General features: G+C 35.7%; 1 protein-coding gene across 5 annotated transcripts in view; it reads left to right on the top strand.

Annotated features, from left to right (window-relative positions):
* ATF7IP (activating transcription factor 7 interacting protein) overlaps window positions 1–24,340 on the top strand; it is an 86,847-nt gene that overhangs the window by 49,162 nt on the left and 13,345 nt on the right. For all 5 annotated transcript variants that reach the window (XM_034403534.2, XM_034403535.2, XM_034403538.3 and 2 more), the window contains exons 4-12: window positions 124–266; window positions 3,804–3,941; window positions 4,143–4,208; window positions 5,794–5,867; window positions 6,362–6,450; window positions 10,643–11,290; window positions 13,349–13,434; window positions 18,201–18,279; window positions 21,637–21,798. In XM_034403534.2, coding sequence (XP_034259425.2) covers window positions 124–266; window positions 3,804–3,941; window positions 4,143–4,208; window positions 5,794–5,867; window positions 6,362–6,450; window positions 10,643–11,290; window positions 13,349–13,434; window positions 18,201–18,279; window positions 21,637–21,798 — 1,485 coding nt within the window. The remainder of the gene's footprint in view (window positions 1–123; window positions 267–3,803; window positions 3,942–4,142; window positions 4,209–5,793; window positions 5,868–6,361; window positions 6,451–10,642; window positions 11,291–13,348; window positions 13,435–18,200; window positions 18,280–21,636; window positions 21,799–24,340) is intronic.

The raw sequence follows: 24,340 nt of genomic DNA, 5'->3' as shown, positions 1-24,340 counted from the left end.
TAATACTGCTTTTTCTCAAATTTTGGATTACTTGAGGATTTATTTTTTTGCTTTCATTGAGAGAATCATGGTCTTGAAAAGGGCAACTAAGAAATCTATAAAAAAAATCAAAATAAATTTTAGGTGAGGCATCAAGAAGAAAGCGTTCTAAATCAGAGGATATGGATAGTATCCATTCTAAACGCCGGCGGTATCTGGGAGATTTTGAAGCAGAATTTGAAGTAAAGATTACAACCAAAGGAGATGTTCATCAGAAACTTGAAAAGGTAAATATGGCATTCTTGATTTGTGCATTTTAGGTAATTTGCCTTTTAATTTAAAATACTTTCTCTTTGTTCCAGCTATATTAAAATTTTAAAATGCTTAATCTTGAAAATAAATGCTTGGCAGGATTATGCTTTATAAAGAAGAAAACTATATTTTGGAAATGCTATGTTCCATTGTTCTTGCCTAAGTCGTATTTCTTTAACTTATTGGCTGAATAACAAACCCATTCTTTCCTTTTTACCCACGAGATCTAAGCATTTTTTTGTGGGGAGGGGGAGGCTGTCCCTTTCCAGCCTGTGGTGGTGTGAGGGGTTGTGGCAGAAGTGGAGTAGCCATCCACAAAAGACCTAGGTTTTCAGGGCCCCTTGGGAAACTTAATAGCAATAGCACTTAGACTTATATACTGCTCCATAATGCTTTACAACACAGTCTGAGCAGTTTACAATGTCAACATATTGCTCACAACAGTCTGGGTCTTTAAGTAGAAGAAAAATCATCTCACCCAGAAACAACCGCTCTTCACTGTTCTCATCACTCCTGCACTTTCTTAGGTGTTTTGGCTGTCCCCAGCTTCATGGCAGCCATGTTGATTGCCACTGCTCCTTGTCTTCGGATGAGGGGGATTTTCCAAGTCAGGGAGGAGAGATGTGGCTTCCTTGACCTGCAAGGTGCTCCCCTTTGCTTCATCACCCCTACAGGGTGCCTATGGCTCATTTCGGAGCCCTCTGATGTGGAGAGCATGGAGCAGGGCTGCAGAGCTCGCAGTCCTTGCCTCCAATGCCACCAGAAGACAGCTGGAAGCCTGCTGTACCAGTTCTGAGAACAGCTGCTGCCACCCTGCCACCCTCCAGCTCCAAGTAAACCTAATGATCTCCTAATTCAACAACTCCACAACCCACATTGACCCAACAAATTCTGTGAGCCCTAAATTAACATATTCCTATAGAGAATCATATAGTTGACCTTGAAGACTTTTAGCAAAACTTCATTCAAGACCAAAAAGACAAGATAGCAGAAGAGAATGAAATTTAAGATTGTCTCGCTTTGACTCTCTCTGGTATAGGAAAGGGAACATGCTTTTAGGCTTTTAAATTTCTGTTTCTGTAGTCTATTTCAATAAAGTAGCGTTCCAGTATTTAGAGTGGCATACCTCAAATGGTTGACTATATCCATCTTTGGTGCCATTTTTTTAAAAAAGTATGGAATTATTCATAAATGTGCTGTGTGGAGGTAGTTCTGGTGGGGAATGACGAATTGATGCCCGCTCGCAGAGGGAGGCATTGTGGCCAAAAGGCAGTTGAATATGAGATCCAGACTGCCATATATTTTCTCTAAATTAAAGAGAGTGTCAACTTGCAAAGCTTTCAAGTTGCCACGAGCAGGAAGGAGGGAGAACTGAAGTGAATTCCATACATTCTTTCTGACCGCAATCAGAAGGAGGATGTTAGGTTTCACAGCCAGCCAAAGTGGTTAATTGGAGAATGTGATTTATGACATGGCCAGAGAGAAGGGGAGAGACAGGGTCATAGGGGAACGTAAATCTACGCAGGATCAGTCCTAACTGCATCCCAGTATTGCCGGAATGTTGCTCCTAATAAATGACTATATTTAATGGCAGAAACTGATGTTATTATAGTCACTTGTCAACTGAGAATCACAGATTCCAGCATCTGAGCTGTTAATGCAGCCTTTTAAGGATTCAAAGTTCAACCAAAGCTCATTTTCATTACTTTGGAAATTAATTTTTACACTCTTTTTTAAAGATTGAAAAATCTTCATAATTGCATGTTTGGCATTCACTGGGTAGGTTCAACCTGTTTAAGAAGGAAGAAAATTACATTTTTCCAGCTTTGTAAATTTTTTGAAATATACCAGAAAAGGATGATTATATCAAGAAAGTTTTTAAATGCTGAGTTTAAATCAATGAAATTGATTTAAAGGAAGACTTTGAGGTGAATTAAAAAGATGCTTTCACATACGAAAATCTCATTCCATGCTGAAAACAAAATTTTGAAGGTTGATCACTAGAGACTACCATATGACAGCTTGAAAGGAAACATTTGATATTTGAATCCAATAAATATTTGAGTTATTTGAACTCTATATTAGAACCAAAAGCTGTTTATTGAACAAATTTAATTAAATTAATTGAAAAATTGAAAAGAAATTATTAGCAGTCTATCAAAACAGTGGTTCCTTTTAAATTGGAATATAAGAGATTTGCTGGAATTTATTACAAGGAAATTAGAAATGGACATGGATAAAAATAAGAATTTGACAGAAGAGAAGTACAGTAGAAGAAAACAAAAGTAAGAATTCCATGTATGGAACCTAAGATTTTCTGAGAGGAGGAAGAAAAAAATACAAAAATTAGCTTACTTGATTTTGATTAAATAGTGGGTTACTTATCTCTGGTGATTTTTAATGATTATTTTGACTGTATAGTTTTCTTTAGGAAAATGTTCAATTTGATATAATGGATTGGTTTGCAATAGCTATATTATTACTTTAATATAAAATAAGGAGAAACTATCTCTAGTAATGTTTAATAGTTCTTAATTTTTTGTAATGTTTAATTGTTAATTGGAATTAGATTAGATAGGGATTTGGGAATTAGGTTTTAAATAGATAGTGGAATTATATATTTTATGTTATTTCTGTTAACTTTTATTGGATCTCTGTTGATTAATAAGATGAACGGAGGATTTAGAGATATGTTTACAGGTAACAGTTTGATACAACCATTTGTTTAGTGATTGTTCAAAGTTATAATGGCACTGAAAAAAGTGACTTATGACCATTTTTCAAATGACTATTGCAGTATGCCTGTGGCCACATGATCAAAATTCAGATGCTTGCCTACTGGCATACATTTATGATTGCTGTTGCTGTTGCACATGGGGTCATGTGATCATCTTTTGCAGCCTTCTGACAGTCAGTGGGAAAGCCATTAACTTAACAACTGCAGTGATTCACTTAACAATTGGGGCAAGAAAGGTCATAAAATGAAGTAAAACTCACTTAACAACTGTCTTTGCTTAGCAACAGAAATTTTGGGATCAGTTGTGATCGTGAATCAAAGAAAACCTGTATAGAAAATGGGGTGTGGTAGAGAATGAAGCTTTTTTTAATTTAGTTATATTTTAAGAAACAGTGATAAGTTGTTAAATGTTGAATGTACTTGCTGGCCATGACGGAGGAAGTTTCTTTTTGTTTCCTTTTTTTTTCTGCACTCTTTAAGTACTTTCTTTTTTTATGTATTTTTGTGTTTGATTCTTGTATCTGTTTTATGTGTTTAATATAATCCATAATAAAATTATTGAAAAAGATGTATATGTAAATTAAAAATAACAGCATAATCTTGTTTTATTAGTACAAGGTTTGTTTTTCATTGATAACTATATATAATCAGTAAATAAAATTTTAAATTAATTTTATTTCATTTTTACTTAAATGTTAAAATGAAACATTTTAATGATAACATTTAAAACAAAATTTAATCTTAACTTGCTACTTTTTCATGTATATTTTTATAGGTCATCCATCGTTTTCTAGAAGAGAAATTTAGTGCCATGGAATGTGCATTGTTTGAGAAAACTCTAGAAGATTTGAAAAGCAGAGTAGATAAAATTGAATGCAATAAGAGACACAAAACCGTCATTACAGAATTACAGGTATCTATGCTTATATGTCTGAGAGTTATTTTTCCTCCAATATTTTTCCTCCAATGACTTTCTTGTGAAGCAGATAGAAGTAAAACCACATCTTAAAAAAAACACTGATTTTTCTTGATGAAACCAACATTATAAAACTGAACTATATCATTAATTTATTGAGACTATATTTCATTTTTATTTTATTTTTCTCATTTTGAGGCTAAAATTGCAAGATTGACAAAACGTTTTGGAGCAGCTAGAGAGGACTCAAAGAAAAAACCAGAAGTAAGAACAGAACTTTTTATTATATTGTTGATTGACTATTAAGCTCAAAACTGTTATTAGTAACAATGCAAATTTTAGTATACCAGTATTTAATTCATGCATGTTTTTAGCTAAAATACAACAATGGAATCAGATGCATTCTTTTATATAATTATGAAATTATGTGTTAACTTGGAGAAGTTATTGGATACACATAAATTTGTGGACTTGTATTTCTAAATTGAAATGAGGTAAGAAAAATATTTTGGGGGTTCCCAGTTGGAGTAAGATGAATGCCATAGTGAATGCCATTGAATATTTAGCTGTAACTGACAGATTAGTGCGATCACTTGTTAATACCCACAATATTTAGCTAGTACATTACAACTCCTTGTATCTACTGAGTTTTCTAGAAGAAAATTAAAGGATTAAACATTCCACCCCTAAAATTTATTCTTGATTAAATGCAAAATTACAGTTAAACACGTTATTTTAATTTAATTTTAGTTTTTAAACCATTAAACTAGGCATATCCAAGCTGTGGCCTGCGGTTTCCATGCAGCCCTGAGCAGCTAGTAACGTGGCCTTATTTATACATTTAATTGTTCGTTTGTTTGTTTGTTTGATAGATTGATTTGCTACCTATCTCATTTCAAAGCAACTCTTGGCAGTTTACAGTAATAAAAACCATAAAAGATAAATATTTATAAAACAATAAGAATGGAATTATAAAGATAAAATTATAGTTAAAAGATGGGAAGAAAGGGAGCAGGATGCACACGCCTCTTAATTCATCAATCACCTCCAATGTGATGCTACCCTGTTGGGGCCCCAAGCCATCTGGTAGAGCCAGGTCTTCAGGTCCTTACAGAAGATCAGAAGGATGAGAACCAATCTCACCTCAAGGGTAAGATGTTCCAAAAGACAAGAGCCACAGCAGAGAAGGCCCTTTTCCTGGAGCTTGCCAGCTGAAATTGCTTGATTGTCGGGGTTTGCAGCATAGCATGCCTCCTTTGAAAGAGTGGGTGGGGTGGGCCAGTCCCATACATTAACTATATTATATATTTTATATGTGGCCTAAGATCATTCCTCTTCACTCAATACAGCCCAGGCAAACCAAAAGGTTGAATACACCTGCATTAGACCATAGGGGACAATTTGATGTGTCTATGTATCTTTCAGAATTAATTGTACTACAAATTTATTTGAAGAATGGAGAGCATTCATAATTCTAACTTATCTTCATAATTTATGAGCTAGGAAAAAATAGTTCCAAAAAGATGCTTAAATATCTTAACTTTTAAAATAAGAATGGGAAGTCTAAACACCTTACCTTGATAGTCCCTGATAGATATTTACTATTGCTACATTAATGCATTATCAAGCACCAGGATTGTTTTGATAGTTTAGATATGTCAGTTCATTTACTATGTCAGAGGCTTCAAGGGAAGAAAATATATTTATATTGTATCATGAAATGTAATACAATACTTATTAAGCAGAACTTGAGATTTTCTGAAAGAGAAGTGTGCCTAAAATAGAGCGATCATTTATGAAGTACAAAATTTAAGTTGCAAATCTCACATTGGTTTGTGTCACTTTGTAGACTCTACAAAACACAGCCCATTCTCCAGGAAAAGCAGTGAGTGATACAGGCAATGTCAATAGTGCGACATATCGGTAAGCTGCAACTCCCTAGTTATACTTTTTGGAAATTTAGTTAGAAAGATAACTTCTGCAGAAAAGTACATATATTTTGATGGCAACTATATTTCACATTGTATTTATAAATGTGCCCTTTTTTCTGTTACCCAAATATATGTTAATCCATTCTAGTGATGAAAAGCATAGCATGGGGAATTCTTAGGGCAAAAGTGAGCAGCCTGTAGTTTTCAACTGTATGCCTTAGTTGTTGAGAAATAATGGCAGTTAGCATCACACAAAATATGAAAGACAGAGATTGCTTGTTTTAAACTGAGAAATATCTTGGGGTTTTTTAAAAAAATAAGGCTTTGTTTTACATATACAATAGGTATGCAGAATTCAGTGATATTGTGAATGATTTAGAAAAATTGAGTAATATTAAATTATTTAAATTTAAAAATAATTTTCTTTTGGACTTCCTGCTATACCTCCTCTACTTGATACAGCTAACATAAATCTTTGTTCTGTAGAAATGCTGGTACAGTAAGGCAAATGCTGGAGTCCAAGAGAAATGTAGGAGACACTCCATCAACTACTTTTCAGTCCCCTGTGAATACAGGTAAAACTTATCTCAATTATGTATATTATTACTTTTATGGCACATTTTAAAAATCAAATAAGTAAAAACTGACTTGATATAATTCAGCCAAACAGAAGTGATTTAGTTGAAAATAACAGATGCTGTCTTGTTTAAACCCAGTGATAGCATCAAACAATATCTGAGTCTTAAAATGAAATACGTAGAGTTTTGTCCTTAAACTTAATATACAGTTTTATTCTTAATGTATCCTTAAACATTCATAAAACCAGTTTGAACACCATATAAAATAAACCAGGCTGTAGCACTTTGTGCTACTGGAATTCCACATCAGCTCTAAAACTAGAATAAATTAAACACAGTTTTGACAAAAGATGCTCTGTTTAGAAAAAGAAAGCAGTATTTAAAAGAAAATTAAGCATGCTTCCATTTGTAGTTTTTCAGAAGTGTGTAACTTTTGGGGGGCTCTTAATGATCACAGTTGGCCATTTAATTGCATGTTGGGTACTATATTTCAGTAAGTAGGAAGGACTAGGATAAAATGACTGGATAGTAATGTAAATTTAAGCTTTTATGATATTTCCATTTACCTAATAATAACTATAAAATAAATATTATAATTTGATGCTAACTTTTGGAGACATTTTGGACATATCCAAAGCTTCAGTAGGGCACCATGAGCTCTGATGATTTAGGTTGACATTTATTAATTTGTTTTTTCTACCCATAAAGTAATAGCTACTCTTTACAAATCAGTCATTGATTTATAATAATAAACTCATAGATTACTATTGATATCCTTGATCAATCAGTATGAACATAAGTTATTAACATTGTGCCACTGTAGAAGGTTGAAATAAAAACAGTAATTATAGTTTCTTCATGTTAAATGCAATATTTAGTTGAATAGAACCTGAGCTCCCTAACTTTTTCAAATTTTGATCAGACAAAGGCATTCCCTGGCATAATTAATCCTCAGACAATTTGAAACAAAATTAGAATTGAATAAGGCCTAGAAATTAATTAGTGGCCAATGCTCATGCTTTAAATAGATGACAAAAGATAGTTTTGTATTGTTTGTCTGGATATATAATGAAAATATAATGGCAATGAGAAAGAAACTTATGTACATATTCTTACATTTTAATTCTTCACCATAATCATCTGGGATGAAAAAAAAATCAGGTAGGCTAATGGTGGATGATTATTGAAAACCAGTGAAATAGCTATTTTCCTATTCATGTATTCTGCTGCCTGATGTGGATCAGATAATAGTTTATGAAAGCCAAATGAGTACCATGCAAAGTTTGAATATTTCATCAGCTAAATATTGCCAGTTTACCTTAGCTGAAGTTTCTAAATTATTTTGTATTCAGACAAAAACTTGCATTATAAAAGTATTTCTGATTCAACTTCTTGTTGAGAAAGAGTTTTCATGGCAAATTAAAATTTCAAAGCAGTTTAGAAATTAAAAAATCTTTTCTACCTTTTCTTGTCTGCTGTTTTTCTGTTAAACATCACTAAGTTTTATATTTCTACAAATACACTGAATTAGATTTGTATATAATGGTGGCTTAGATATTTTGTTTCCCATTGGAAATTAGATTCAATTCTTTCAAAAGGTTCCTTCAAAAAGACTGGCAAACTATGCTCTGGAAATACACATGAAAAATAACCTCATATTTTAAAAAATATCTGATACTAACTTCAAAACCTTTTATGATTTATAATTCTGCACATAGACAGCTGAAGTTTGGTTTGTCTTAAATTTTTCAAATAGCAAATTCTGATTGATGATGAAGGATTGTTTAAGTTAGGAATTCTTGTCAATTTTTATTATTTTGACTTACTATTTGTAATTTTTTACTTGATTCGTTCTAAAGTATCAAATTGATTTTACTTGTTTGAATGTATTGTTTTCATTTACTATTATTGGTAGAATAATAAAGGGACATTTTTATTTTATTTATCTAATTTCTATACTGCTCATCTTACCTGTGTCTCTCTTCATGATTCTGCATGATATTTTACTTTCCTTAACATTTTACAAATTCCACAGGTTGACATAGATTTTGCTTCCTGAACATATTTGGGTATCTTTATATATTTTTGGTTGCTAGTCATGAAAATAACATGTAATTTAACCTATTACATATTGTTTTTAGAAATCTTGAACAAAGAAGGTGAAGTTTTTGTTATTTGAGACAGATGTCTCCAAAAATAACTGAGACCAAGATTAAAGAAGACATTTTGCTTGGTCCAGAGATCAGAATCATCATCAATGACAAATGGTTCAAAGATCTGTTAGTGGGGCCAGAGAAAATCACTTGAAAAGCATTCAAGGATGTCATTGAGAATTTTCTTGGCAGCTACCGTGCACCAAACTACATTCAACAGGTTGACTAACCTTCTTACAACTTGCGAGACCTTATAGTGCAACATGTCACTGAAGATTCATTTTCAGCATTCACACTAAAAATCTAGGTACAGTGAGTAATGAATATGTTGAAAAGTTCACCAGGACATTGCCACAATTGAAAACGGTATAAGGCAACTGGAATCCATCCAGGCTGATTATTGTTGGATACTGCATCAAGATGCATCAGGCACCGAGTATTAGTGAAAATCAGTAGCAAAACATTTTTAGCCCTGTTGAACTCATTTATTATTAATTTATTATTTATTAATTAAATTTGTATGCCGCCCCTCTCCGAAGACTCAGGGCGGCTCACAATGCATTTAAAATCATTATAAAAAACATTTAAAAATTAAAAACATTAAAACTCATTCACACCATTCATGACCGGATCTCGCTGGATCACAAGAGCAAGATCAACGGCCCCAGGCCTTCTGGAAAAGCCTGGTCTTCACCGCTTTTTGGAAGGCCAGTAGGGTGGAGATGGTCCGGACCTCAGGAGGTAACTGGTTCCAGAGAGCTGGGGCAGCCACAGAGAAGGCCCTCCCCCGCGGGCCTGCCAGTCGGCATTGTTTAGCTGACGGGACCTGGAGGAGACCAACTCTGTGGGATCTTACTGGTCATTGGGAGTTATGCGGTAGAAGGCAGTCTTGAAGATACCCTGGCCCTGAGCCATGTAGGGCTTTAAAGGTAATAACCAACACCTTGAATTGTGACCAGAGACCAATGGGAGTCAGTGCAGCTCACGGAGAATTGGTGTAATGTGGATGTACCTAGGTGCACTCACGACAACTCTTGCGGCTGTGTTCTGGACCAACTGTAGTCTCCGAACACTTTTCAAAGGTAGCCCCATGTAGAGCGTGTTGCAATAATCTAACCGTGAGGTGACAAGGGCATGAGTGACCGTGAGGAGAGCCTCCCGATCCAAATAGGGTCGCAATTGATGCACCAGACGAACCTGTGCAAAGGTCCCCCTAACCACAACTGTCAGATGTTGCTCTAATCTTAGCTTTGAGTCTAGGAGGACACCCAAATTGCGAACCTGTTCTGAGGGGGACAATTTCTCCTCCCCCAGAACCAAGGATGGACAGTCAACATAGTCTTTAGGAGGCAATACCCATAGCCACTTGGTCTTGTCTGGGTTAAGTCTGAGCCTGTTGACTCCCATCCAGACCCTCACAGCCTCCAGGCACTGGCCCATCACATCCACCTGAATTGACGTGGGGTAGAGATATACAGCTGGGTATATCGTGCAGCATGTTGGAAATACTATGCAATTAAATACATTATATCATTAAAAGTTAATTTCATATTTCTCAAGATTCCTTCATGATACAATTACTCTGAAACTATATTTTTGTTCATTTTGAAGGGGTCTGTCATAATCACAAAAACATTTTTCAGGAAGCAAAACATTTGAAAAAAAAATTGTCCAGTGGTTTATTCAGTTTGCAAATCTATCTTTTTCTTATCTTTTTATTCAAAAGTATCTTTAAAGCCAAATTAAAAAGAAATCTTAATTAAATACCTTTTGCTTTCTTTGCCACCTTTTCACAGTATGTTAAACTTGAAATAAATAAGTTTTTAACAATACTTCCCAAAAAGTATTCTTATTATTATAATGGTTTATGTTTTTTATTTTGATGATATCAAATAGTGATAAAACCTACGCTTTTACATGAATAAAAAGTACAATAAAGGTGTTGATTTTCATGATGAAATTGTAATTTAAATTCATTTTGTTTTATTATGAAATTGCTCATTTGACACAAAAAAAATTTTTCTTTCTCTTTATAGTGTCTGCTACTTCTCTTACTACTCCACAAACACCAGTCAGTGGACACCCGAAGCCCCAAACACCAGTCACTTCTGCATCCCTTACATCTGGCTCTTTGACGACACCTGTTCTTCCCACAGCTAACACTGCAACAGTAGTTGGTACCAACCAGGTGGCTGGTGGGAGTACACAGCCAATGTCTGTCTCACTTCAGTCTTTGCCAGTAATCCTGCATGTACCTGTTGCAATGTCCTCTCAGCCTCAGCTGCTGCAAGGTCACACAGGAACCTTGGTTACTAATCAGCAATCTGGCAGTGTTGAATTTATACCTGTTCAAAGCCAATCAAACGTTGGCAATCTAACCAAAACTCCTTTGTCTCTATCATCAACTAATTCAGCAAAACCAAACAATAACCCTTCAGTGTCCAGTTCAAGCATTCAAAGGAACTCTCCAGCTAGTGTTGGCTGTTCAATAGGGACAACCCTTGCAGTGCAAGCTGTAACAACAGCACATCCTGTTGCACAAGCCACAAGGACTACTTTGGCTGCTGTGAATACTTCAGGAATATATACTCCTCCCATCAATAGGAACTCCATACAGATGAAGATTCCTATATCAGCCTTCAATAATTCAGCTCCTGAAGTGAATACTACAACACCAAGAATTGGTGAGTTGTTTTTGTTTATTTATTTACATATGATATTTAGAAATTGCCCATCTTCCTCATCAAATGACTCTAAGCTTTGCACAAATAGACATTTATTTATTCATTTATATCACATTTTTATAAAGCTCATCTCCCCCACAGAGTGATTCTGGGTGGTGTACAATAAAAAGTTAAAAATATAAAACTCTGTGTATGTGTGTGTGTATAAGACAAAATGTTCAAGAGGTAAATTGATTAAAATTAATTAAAAGATGAAGGAAGGGCTTTCAAGGGACTAACCAGCCTCATGGCTGTGGACTCCTCTGGGCTCCTCAGGAGAGGGTGCAGAGCAATGTCTTTTCAGAAGACCAGGAGAGTGGCGGCCTGTCTGACCACCGGGGGAAGAATGTTCATAGAGTGGGGACAATGGCAGAGAAGACTCACCACCTAGACCCATGATGGCGAACCTATGGCACGCGTGCCACAGGTGGCACACGGAGCCATATCGGTGGGCATGCAAGTGTTGCCCTAGCACAGCTCCAGTGCCTTTCTAGGGCCTCCAGGGATTGTGGGGAAAGCCGTCTTCACTCTCCCCAGGCTCCTAGAAAGCCTCTGGAGCCTGGAGACGGCGAAAAACGGGCCCACAAGGCCATCACGTGCCAAAAGCAGGGGGGTCAAGTGTGAGGGGGCGGGGCACATTGAATTATGGGTGTGGGCACGCACGCATGACCTTCACCCCACCCCCCGCTTTTGGCATGCGACGGCAAAAAGGTTAGCAATCACTGACCTAGACCCTTACCAGTCAGAATTCTTTAACTGGCAGGTTCTACAACATACCTTCCTTGCCCAACTGGGTAGGACAGTCTGATGTTATGGGACGAAGAAGGTTCTATAGGTAGCCTGGACCTATATTATGTAGGGCTTTATAGATCACAACACCTTGAATTGAACCCAGAAGCAAACTGGCACTCTGCAGTTTGCGGAGCAAAGATGTTACCCTTCCTTTGGACGCTCAGAATTGCTTAGGGGGTCATATTCTGTTGCTTCTGCACCAGCTGAAATTTTTAGATACTTTTCAATTGTAGCCCCATGTAGTTGCAATATTGCATTGCAGTAGTCCAGACAGAAAATGACCAGATCATGAGTGAATGAAGAGCCTCCCTATCCAGGAAAGCGAGTAACTGGCACACTACATGAAAAGTCCTCTAAACCACGGTTTTTTGAGCAGGAGCCATGAGTCCTGAAAGGCCTCCAAATTAAGTACCAGGTCTGGCTGGGGTAGTACAACTCCATCCAAGATCAAAGATGATAAATTCCTAGATATAGAGGTCCACTCACAGCCATTCTGAAAACAGCTGAAGCCTGTTTTCCCCATTCAGGCCCCCAGAGGTTCCAGGCACTGTGGAAGAATATCCACAACATCAATCACTTCATCCAGGATGGAGATATATAACTGAGTATTATCAGCATACTAGTGATACCTTAGCCCGTGGTGATGATGATCCTGCCAAGTGGTTTCATGTAGATGTTAAAAAAGAGTGAAGACCACATTGAGCTCGGTAGCAGGCGCCAAGAGTTGTAGTGCTGTCTCTCTATCAATGACTATTACTGGCCTCAGAGGAAGGAGGTGAACCAGTACAAAATTGTGCCACCCATAAATGTAACCCCATTTAAGACCAAAGATAAACTACCCACAGCCATTCTGTTTTATCAGGGTTCAGCTGAAGTCTGTTGTTCTCCATGCCGCCACAGCCTCCAGACACTACAAAAGAATGTCTGTTGCATCATGCACTTAACCTGCAACAGATAAAATAGATACAAAAAGTGCACACATTCCTTTAAAATACCAGGTTTTTGAGATGTAAAAAAATCAGATCAAAATAAATCACTTCAGAATTTTTTCCACCTTTAATATAATATATAAGCTGTAAAATTCAATTCAATTGAAAAGCAAACTGAAATCTTTTGGGGGGGGAAATAAAATAAATGTTTTTGCTGTATTATACTATTAAAATAGTTACATGTCTTAAAAGTATATTTGTAAGGCAATGCAATGAAATTCTTCCTTGATCTCCTTAGAGAATCAGACATCCAGATTGTTACCACTTCCACCACCACCAGCAGATAATATAGGAAATAAGAAAGCAGCTGAAGTGCCGTCGCAGGTATGCTGGTTTGTTTGTTTTTATGGAGACTACTTTATTTTCCTTCCATTCAACAAATCAGGTTAGGTATTGTAATTATTTATTTCAGGGTATTAATAAAAATTAAATGTTACTTATTCCTTAATATTTATTTATATGACATAATTTTTGAACAACAGAATCTGCCAATCCTAGAGCAGTTAGCAGTTCTTTTATACAAGTGACAGATAATAGTAGTAACAATTAGATAGTAGTTCAAATATTACAAATTTCCCATCTATCTGTTAGCCAAGGTGGGGTTGGAGGACTCCCAACTGCTCCGTCAAGAGCCACATCTGATACGGGGAACATCAGTTTGTAAATTCTGTCCAAAATGCTAGGCTAGGTGATTCAACATTTGGATTAACTGGTCCATATGGGAAGCTGATAGATTCAGATACATGAGCAGGTATTGGCAACTTGGATGACCATCTTAGAAATTGTGAAAGATACTGCAGCTGGAGTTGATCCTTCATTTCTAGGCTATCTTGATGTAAGTAAGAAGAAGATAGATGAACTGTTAAGCTTTATGTAGGTACAACTGAAAAATGTAGATCTCTCCTGGCTTGTATTATCATAGATAATATGGCTAGATTATTTACTTTGTTGCATTTAACAGTGAGAAATACTTAGGTGTACACAGGAGTCAAAACCTGTGCATGACTGTGCAAAGCCTGCCCCCTGCATTTGAGTTCTATACCCTTTTCTCTTCTCTTGCCAAGTCAAACAGAAGGCTGTTCTCTTGAAAATCATCTTTGATGTAATTATTCTCTCTAGCGAAGGTATTGTTGGTTCCTGCCTCACCAATTTCATTCCTTACATATGTCCTAGCAGAATAATATCACATCTTTACAGTAAATGATGTGTTATGCTTAAAAAAAATTGGTAATGATTAAACCAGGGTTGTGGTTTGGGTGAAATTGTTTAAAATTCTGAGCAAATGTAAACCAGGAATAAGCTGTCTTTTAACTCTGCTGTACTCTTCCTGCAGCCTACTTTCACTCTATTTTATTTCATTTTCCTCTAAATCTCCCAAGATTTACTTTTGACCGTACCAAAAATTGATTAATCAACATTCATAATCTCTCATCACTTTTGTAATCCCAAATTTTCATTGTAAAAAAAACAACTTTTTTGAGTCATTTCTTCAGTATGTGTACACATGCATAAATTTTTGCTTAAACCATGTTATTTGGTATCATTTTTACAGAAAAAAATCAAACTAAACCATTAATTTTGGGGATGGTCCAATCCAAATGGCCTAATCATTTTTCCTATATCTCCTAGCTGCTCATTCATTGATGTCATCTAGTGGAGAAAGTTATATTCTCCTTATAGAATCAAGGGAAAGTGGACATAAAGAAGTTATTTTGATCTGAGAGAAAAGAATTATGTTACCTCAGAGGTGTATGGAGTAACACTAGTTGGAAATAAGAAAAACATGCTTAATGGAAAGATGCAGAGGCTGGATGAGGGGAAAAATAGAATGATTGCTAAAAAATATTACTACAATGTAATGTGTGTAAAAGTGTGCTTAATAAATTGTTACAAGGATTAAAATGTATGTTGCTATTTCAATAGAAAGCAAGGAATAGATAAAACAGGCAAAGAAATTGTACAGCAATTTTGACTCATTATTTTTGAAAATTGAATGAAAGGAGCTAAACAAAAAATCCCACTAGAATTAATGGAATGAAAAATAAACATAATAAAATGACATATGAAGCTGAAACAAAGAAGACCTATAAAGAGTATTTTCGAGATCTTTTTATGGGAATAATAATAATGATGATACATTAAAAAATAAAATTGAAAAAATGTTATGAATGTCTAAAAAATGGAGGAAAGGTGATTATATAATATTTTGAACAGGTGGATTTGATTTAAATCGAGTTGATTTAAATCACAATTTAAATCATGATTTAAATCACTAGTAAAAAGGCTTGATTTAAATCAACTCGATTTAAATCATAATTTTTAAAGAGCAACTGTCATCTCTGCTACTCCTTTGACCCACTGTTGACTCACCGATAGTCCCAGTGTTGCAGAATATACAGCCTCATGCTACATAACTAAGCTCAATTTCATGCTGAATAAACTAAATTATTTGTGTATCTTAAATAGAAAACTATCTTACGATAGATTTTTACCCCCAAAGTTTTTTATTAAAATAAATTCGATAAAAATAAAAAAAATCCGATTTAAATCAAAAAAATCCGATTTAAATTTAAAAAAAATCTGATTTTTTTGATTTTTGTTAAAAAAAATCATTGATTTTTATCCATCCTGATTTTGAAGAATGTTAAAATGGTTTTTTAAAAGACTGCAGGTATAGGAAATGTAATTGGAGAAATATTTAAAATATGGATGTTGTTTGCTTATGTAGTAGCCTCTGAAAATTCATGAACAATGAGTAGGATGGCCTACTCATCCATCCTGATTCTGCCAAAAATATCAATAATTACAGCTGATGGTTGTTTACTGAATGTTATAAGAATAGTATATAATAGAAGTAAAGCTGGTATGAAAATAAATGGAAAGCTGAATTACTGGCTCAGCAATAAGCAGGGAAGTTGATCAGAATGTATGTCTCCTTGGTTGTTTAATATATCAATGGATAAACACATAAAGGAAATTTTCGATAACATATCAAATATGTTGATTGGAAATATAAATGTTCATGTATATAGGCCATGCCATGTCTGACGAAGCATTTCAATGATCTTAATGAATCTTATGTGCCATACTGTGATTGTATGCTGTGATGAACACTATAGGTCTGAAAATTAATGCATCAAAGACCAAGGTAGTTGTGTTGCAAATACATTAATTAATGTAACCTAGGGATGTGGAGAAATATTAAAATATGCAGACTTAAGTAGAAAGGTAGGGGGTAATCTATAATCTATTATGAGGAAGTAACACAAAAGGAAGAAGAATGCTTGTAAAAAGTAGGCTCCCTCACTTTTTTATATAGTACTAAGGGTTGGATATGTCAGAAGAAATGTAGATGTAAATTAAATGTAGTGGAGTAATGAGCAGGGTGGCTAAAAATCAATGATTTTTTTTTAAATGTAAAAATCGGATTTTTAAAAATTTAAATAGGATTTTTTTATTTTTATCAAATTTATTTTAATAAAATGCTTTTGAAGTAAAAATCTAAAGATAGTTTTCTATTTAAGATATATTAATAATTTAGTTTATTCAGCATGAAATGGAGCTTAGTTGTATATTCTGCAATATTGGGACTGTTGATGAGTCAACAGCAGGTCAGAGGAGGAGCTGCTGTGGGACAGAGATGACAGTTGCTCTTTAAAAAATATGATTTAAATTGAATTGATTTAAATCAAGCCTTTTTACTAGTGATTTAAATCATTTAAATCGTGATTTAAATCGACTTTATTTAAATCAAATCCACCCTGGTAATCAGTAATTTAAGAAGTATGTATGGAATAACTACAGAGAGTTATCACAAGGGCAGTGAATAAATGTGGACTGAATGTAAAAGTGAATAGCCAATGCAATAGGATTTGGTCATATAGAGTAATGAATGAACATTGAATTATAGAATGATTATATGGAATGACTGAGGAACTCATGGTTGGGTGTAGTCAATTACAATTTTAAAAAGTGAACATTTTCAAGAACAAATCAATGTATCAGTAAGTCTCTGAATATATAGTAAAAGCAAGGATGGTCTGCAGGAAAACAGATTGAGAGATATTGCATATGTTAAACTAGCTTTATTTTATTTCTCTTACCATATGCATGGAATGTATTTTTCTTGCTACTTCTTATTTTTTTTGCATTTTGCATGATGTTACCTACTTTAGAAAAAATAGCATATATGTGTTTGTGCGTGTATGTGTATACATAAAGCCATTGCAGTATTGAATTTGAATTCTGAGTTATTTTGTCGGTGGTAGGGGCTATTCTTAAATTTAAACTAGATAATTATTTAGAAGATTAGTTTACTATATAACACATAACTGAATGTTTAGATTGCTAAGAATATTTATAAAAACAAATGTGCAATTTCCTCTACTTAAAATCATTTTCATTATTATAAGCATATGTCTCTACTTTTTTCAAAATGATCACGGGCACTGTAATTGTAGAAAAGTATTTTCGTTTAAAATTTTCATGGCTATCTGCTGTTTCATGTATTAAAATGTGTAGAGAATTTTAGCATTCTTTCTAAAACAACTTCTCACAGTATTATGAACATAATTATTACTTTTTCTTGATATTTTAATTTTGAACCCACAAACCAAATTGTGTTGTTGTAGTTGTAACAAACCAGAACTGTATGGTCATCCAAAAACATTTAATCCAAACTATTATGGTACCAAAAAAATGAAGAGGGAGTATTCTGGAATACAAAAATTAAATTGGGTATTCTTTTCTCTGTTTCTACTGTTTAGAAATATGTCATTATTAATCAAGTTCTTAATCAAGTTTCTAGTTCTTAATAGGCATTTCTTTAAAGTATTCTAGTTTTTAATATTGCAGGTGTTAATCTAGTTAATCTAGTTTTTTATTATTATTATGTGGCATCAAATTAGTTCTATTAGAGTTAGGTCCACTAAAACTAATTGTACATTTCAGTAGAGTAATTAAAATCCCATGGATCTCTGTGGGAATATTTTATGTCATTTTTAACACTCCTAAAAGGCAATTGAAAACCTGTTACAAATAATGGGTGTGGGTAATATTTTGTTTGTTTGCTTGCTTTTTTCATTTTCCAGACTGGAAAGATTACAGGAAGTATTGCAGCTGGAGTAATTGATCTCACATTAGATGATGAAGATTATGGTTCTTCTCAAGGTAACTGAGAAGATATACCTGACCAAAAATATGATTTGGTTAATGGAATTAAGAATAAGCTATGTTGCAACATATTAATTTCAGAAGTTATTGAAATCAAAAATAAACATTTGTTAATTAAAATAATTTTACTGTAAAACATTGTTCAAAACTGAGTTTTAAAATTTCATGATAACCCATAATGCATCTGATTACTGCAGCCCATGAATGTTTATGCCTTCATAAATTTATTTGCCCAAGATATTAGTAAACATTTTTTTTACTATTGCAGAGTTCTTACATGAGTTTTCTCTTGAAAAATGGCAGAAGTTGCAATTGATGCAAAATTTAATAGCCAGACTTTTGAACAATGTAAGGTATGGGGATGATATAATGTCTCTACAAAGTCCAGCCACTAATTGCTTACTAGACACAATTTAAGATTCGGATGCTGAGTTTTAAAGTACTAAACAGACTTCATTACCTGCCATTATCTACCTGCTTGCTATGAATTGGCTAATAGACAAAAGGAAGGAGTGGCAAGCCGAGATAAGGAAGGGAAGGGAGGGAGCACCTGCTCTCATGAACAAACTTAAAGAATCCACGGCCAAGTTAAATCCAAGAGTCTTGATGAAGCTTGTGGAAGTCTTTTCTGTTATCTTTGAAAAATCATGGAGAACAAATATAACACCAAAAGATTGTAGAGGACAATGTTTGTTCCTATCTTCAAAAAGGGGAAAAAGAAAGTCCAGGAAACTACAGACTGGTCAGCTAGATGTTATTTCCAAGAAATCCTTGAACAAATTATTAAGCAGTTGATTCATGGAAAGATACATGGTTTGGCAGAACCCAGCATGGATTTATCAAAAATAAATTATTCCAAATCAACCTAAACACCAATTTTGATAGAGTGACAGTTCAGGAATTCAATGGACATAGTGTACTTTGACTTCAACAAAGTATTGAACAAAGTGTACCATGAAAATCTAGTGGAGAAGGTAACAAAGGATTAACAGGATTATGCTACCATTAGATGAATACAGAGATGGTTGAACAGTCATCTCTAAGAAATGCATATCTATATATCTGCATCAAGTTAGAAGGAACTATAAATATGAAGTACCAGCATATTCATAAATGTCTTGTATGAATGCTTAGAAAATATTTTGCGGACATCACAGATAAGGAAAATAGCATATAATGTAGATGACATTTTCAGTGTTTGGGAGAATCTTGACAAAGTAGAACAAAATGTGGAAACTTAGAAAGATGAATTTTAATAGAAACAACTGCAAAGTCCTACATTTACATAGGAAAAATCAAAGATGTAAATATAGGAAGGGCGCACTGAGTAGCAATAGATGCAAAAAGAATCACAGGTTGAAGATGGAGCCAATATTGTAGTGTAGCTACAAAAAATTCAAATGCAATCCTGCAGTAAAATATATATATAGTTTCAAATTCATGAGATGTTATGGGTCCATTTTGTTGTGTGTTGGTTAGCCTGGATCTGGAATAGTTAACATCCAGTACCAGATACATATTAAGGAGGGGCATTGAAGTACTGGAACATGCCAAGAAGATTGAAGACATCATTACAGAGCCTGGAAGGAAAAAGTTAAAAGAAATGATTGGAGAAGTTGTTAAGGCTGGAGAAGAAAAAGGAAGATGTAACTATCAGCAAGTATCTCTGGCTATTTTGTAAAGACAATTGTTCAAAAGACATGAAAGAAACAATGGTGTTTTAATTACAAAAAAATTAAATTTTGATTAGATATCAGAAGAATGGATATCAGAAAATATCTACAAGAACTAGATAGCAAGAAATAGTGGACTGTATTCATTGTAATATTAAAGAAAACGCAGCTTAACAACCGTGTTACTGACTTAACTGCAGTGATTCACTTAACAACTAGCAAGAAAGTCGTAAAATGGGGCAAAATTCACTTAACAAATGTCTTACTTAGTAACAGAAATTTTGGACTCAGTTGTGGTCGTACCTCAAGGACTACCTGTACATGCACAGGGTTTAATAGAAGATAACCAGTATCTTGAATCACACTTAGAAACCAACCACTAACTAGCACACCTTACAGAACATTAGGGTCACACAGGCTTAATGAGGAATGCCCATCATTGTTTACGCCAATAAATTATGTAGCTTCCAAGAAGTCTTCAAGGACAGTTCCATATAGATAACATTACAGTAAATGAAGTCATGAAAGTAACCAAGTGACTTATCTAAATGAGGTGACCAACTGTCTGAGGGCATTCTGTTCCAGATAAGAGCACAGCTAGCACTCTAAAGACAATTGTGCAAAGGCTATCTCGCCCACAGTTGCCATCTATTCTTCAAGCAGAATCTAAGTCCAAAGATGGCCCCAAACTGCACATCAGTGTTGAATGAGAAATGCAACTCCTTCAAGGCCAAAAATAGAAAATCACCAGATGGCCCAAATATCTGCAGCCATTTGATATTGTCCTAATTGAGCCTGGGTCTATTCTTCCTCATCCAGATCTACATAGTCTCCAGATACTGAGAGAGGACTTTGACAGCATCACTTTGTTCATCTGGGGTTGAGTTATAGTTGAGATATTATCACAAAACGGACATATGACCTCACCTAGTGGTTTCATGTAATGTTAGTAAGGTGTAATGCCATTGACCCCGGAAGTAACCCACAAATGAGGCATTGTGCACTCGATCTCTCCCCCTACTAGCCTGTTGACACTAATTGAAGCTGGCCACAAAGAGAGGAGGGGAACCACCACATAATGGTAACCCCTGCTTCCAAAGTTTGCAACTAACCCATAAGAATACCATAATTGATGACATCAGAATCAACTGAGAGATCAAGGAGCACGATAAATGCATTACCTCCATTTTCGATGTGTCACAGATCATCAGTAAATGTGACCAGTGCTGACTCTGTACTGAAACATAGCCTGAAGCCTAACTGAATTGTGTCTAGATAATCCAGGTCTTCCAGGATCCTTTTGGAGCTTGAAGCCCAAGCACCGTCTCAACAACTTCCACTAAGAAGGGACATATACTGTTCATCTAGCAAATTTCTCCTCCCTTTTTCTATTCTTGCAAATTAATAACATTATCTAATATGAATGGCAATAGTTATGTCAGAGAACCCTGCCTGATCTCAGTTATTATTTATACTACAGGGGAATATTTTGGCATAAAAGATGGAGGCCAACAAACTATGCAGAATAATCAGAAAGAATATATGTCTTTATTTCGTTTTTTTTTTAAAAAAACAAAAACATTGAAGGTGAATAGCAAATATTCTCCAGACTACTTGCATTTGCACAATACTAGACATTTTTCCAGATACTTTTTCTGTATTGGCTTTATGTTCCTAACAGATGGCAAGAAGCAGAACCAGAACCAAGCTAACAACTCTGGAATGGGCCTATCAGCCCCATCTATTGCTCGCCCGTTACATGCAGTACAGACAACCCCTCTCCAACAAGCTGGTATGCCAACAAGTGGCCTGTCACAAGCCACCATACATGTTCTCCCCACAGGTAATATATTTTTTTTAAAATATGCTTTGAAAACTTTATGTTGAGCACTTTTGTTGAAGGGGGAAAAAAGAATGGTCATATCTGATTTGTTAAGAATTCACTAACCCTGGCAGATGAGACTTTATTGATTTTCCTTGGTGCGGTGTGAGTAATCCATTGATTTTAAGTAACTAATAGTTCATTATAAAAAAAATATAAATTTCAAAGCTGTAAATTGTTGTGGTTCTTTTAATTAATAGTGTTTCTGGGTCATTGAGAAACCTTCACATATATGTAAAACTTTACCAATTGCAGACAGATAGCTAATTTTCAATTTAGGACTGTAATTGAGGCTGGATTTTCAGTCGTAAGTCAAAACACCCAGCTGACCAAACCCAAATTTACAATATGTTTGGTGGCAGTCATTGAGGAAGTAGCATAGTTTTAAAATGCCAAGTGGGCTTTTTTTTCTGGCAAAGGAAAAAAAAACCCTGCAGATTATGGTCATATGACCACAGGATGCTGCAACCAATTATAAAGGTTTAAGGAAAGAGGAAGTCAAGAGCACATATGAAATAAATTACAAACAGTTGTTTCCAACTACCAACCAATCCACTCTGTCAGCTTAAGTCATCCTCAGCCGGTGTTTCTCATTAAGGGCAAGGTTGCTTTCTTGCGAGTAGCTTCACTGACATCCAATGTGCCTCTTGGGGTTCAGTCTTGTCTGCAGATCAGGTAGGTGGCAGCTGTTCCTCATTAGTCAATCTGTTGCCACTGTGCCTTGCCAGTCTCTTGTTCTTCTGCTTGCACAGGCAGCTGTTCATCTGATCAAACTCTCATCCCTCTCCCCAACATTAATCAGAACTGCCTCCCTGTCAGCGACAGCACACTTCACAGTCTCCAGAAGCCCCATGTCACCCCTTTCTGATGGCCCTGACTCTGACTCTGACTCTGACTCATTCTCATCAGAGCCAGTCTTGGGTGGAGACACAGCCCTACTCCCCTGCATGGCCCTCCTTCCCAGGTCACTGTTGCTATGGTGTGGAATTGATGGGTTAAGTGAGGGGCATGGACATTCACAGCATCTTCCCAGGAAAAATCCTCAGGGCCATAGCCTGCCCAATCCACCAAGTGCTACAGGTGGTCGCAAAACCAGCAAGAGTCCATGACATTCGTCACCTCATTATCCAGCTGACCTTATACCATGACAGGTGTAAGTGGTGGTGCCACAGGACGGAAGGGACTGGCAGAAGCATCCAGGACCAATAATCGGTGAAAGACAGGGTGAACCCACAGGCAAGGAGGTAGTTTCAAATGGAACACCACAAGGGATATAACTGCCTCTATAGCAAAGGGGCTCAAGAAACTGTGATCCAACTTCTTGGATAGCCACAATTTAGGCAGGTGCTGGGTGGATAGCCAGAACTGACCTGACTGCCAAAGATGGGATGACCCTGTGATGGTGGTCAGCAAACCATTTGTAGTCCTCCTTCACCTTGTTTAATTGACACTTTACAATTTGGTGCAAAGTAGTCAATTCATGGAGGAAACTATTCACAGCAGGTACAGGAGAGTCCAACAGCGCTAGAGGTAAAAGGCGCAGATGAAATCTGTCATTCGCCAGAAAAGGTTGAGGCATGCTGAAAATTGTTATAAGCAAATTCACTGCCAACAAGTCTAGCCAGTTGTCTTGCTGGAAGATTTCAAAGCAATAGAAATATTGTTCCAGAATTTCATTCATTCGTTCTGTGCATTCATCCTTCTCTGGATGATAGGCAGAAGAAAGGTAAACCTGGACTTCCATCTTCTGGAGCAGCGCCTGCCGGAACAGGGCTGTGAAGTGAACCCTGTGATCTGTCATGACTCAGGTAACCGATGTAACTGAAATATAAGTTGGATGAACAGTTGCGTGGTTTCCTGTGTTGTCAGAAGTCTGGAACGGAATGAAATGGGCTATTTTGGTCAGCATATTGACTAAGATCAAGATCATTGTGGCTCTCTTGGAATCCAGCAAATCTGTAATAAAGTCCAGCAAAACAGCGCCCCAGAATCTCTAAGGGGATGGGCAAGGACTGCAACAGTCTATGAGTGGCACCAGTACTGTTTTTGGCTTGTAAACCCTTCCACATTATGGCATATCCAGAGTCACCAAAAGATCCACAAAACCAAATGAAAGGTCTTAAAGAAAATGAAGTAGCTGTTGGTTTATCATGACCTTGGCATGGAATGAGCCCCTGTAGTGGACCTGCAGAGACAAAACACACTTGCAGAAGTAAAATGTGTTTTCCTCCCATGACCAAGGGTTAGGCTGTCCCCCGGTGTCCTGGTTTAACTCCCTTCACTGTGTCGTCATGAAAGAGTCTCATGTTACTCATCCCGCATGTATGCCTTCAAGTCCACGGGCTCTTGATCAATTGCAAATTTGTCAGTAGGAATGACAGACCAAGGCAAGAACTTCCCATCTGCAAAAGCACGTTCAGGTTTTTGAGATCCCATCTGTTCACTGATTACATTCACTTGGAATATGTTACCTTAAAGTTAAAATGGATGAAGAACAGTGACT

This window comes from Pantherophis guttatus, chromosome 7, assembly GCF_059756535.1.
Source record: "Pantherophis guttatus breed Tessera chromosome 7, ASM5975653v1, whole genome shotgun sequence".
Classification (NCBI taxonomy): Eukaryota; Metazoa; Chordata; class Lepidosauria; order Squamata; family Colubridae; genus Pantherophis; species Pantherophis guttatus.
This window is presented reverse-complemented; position numbering and strand designations above follow the sequence as displayed.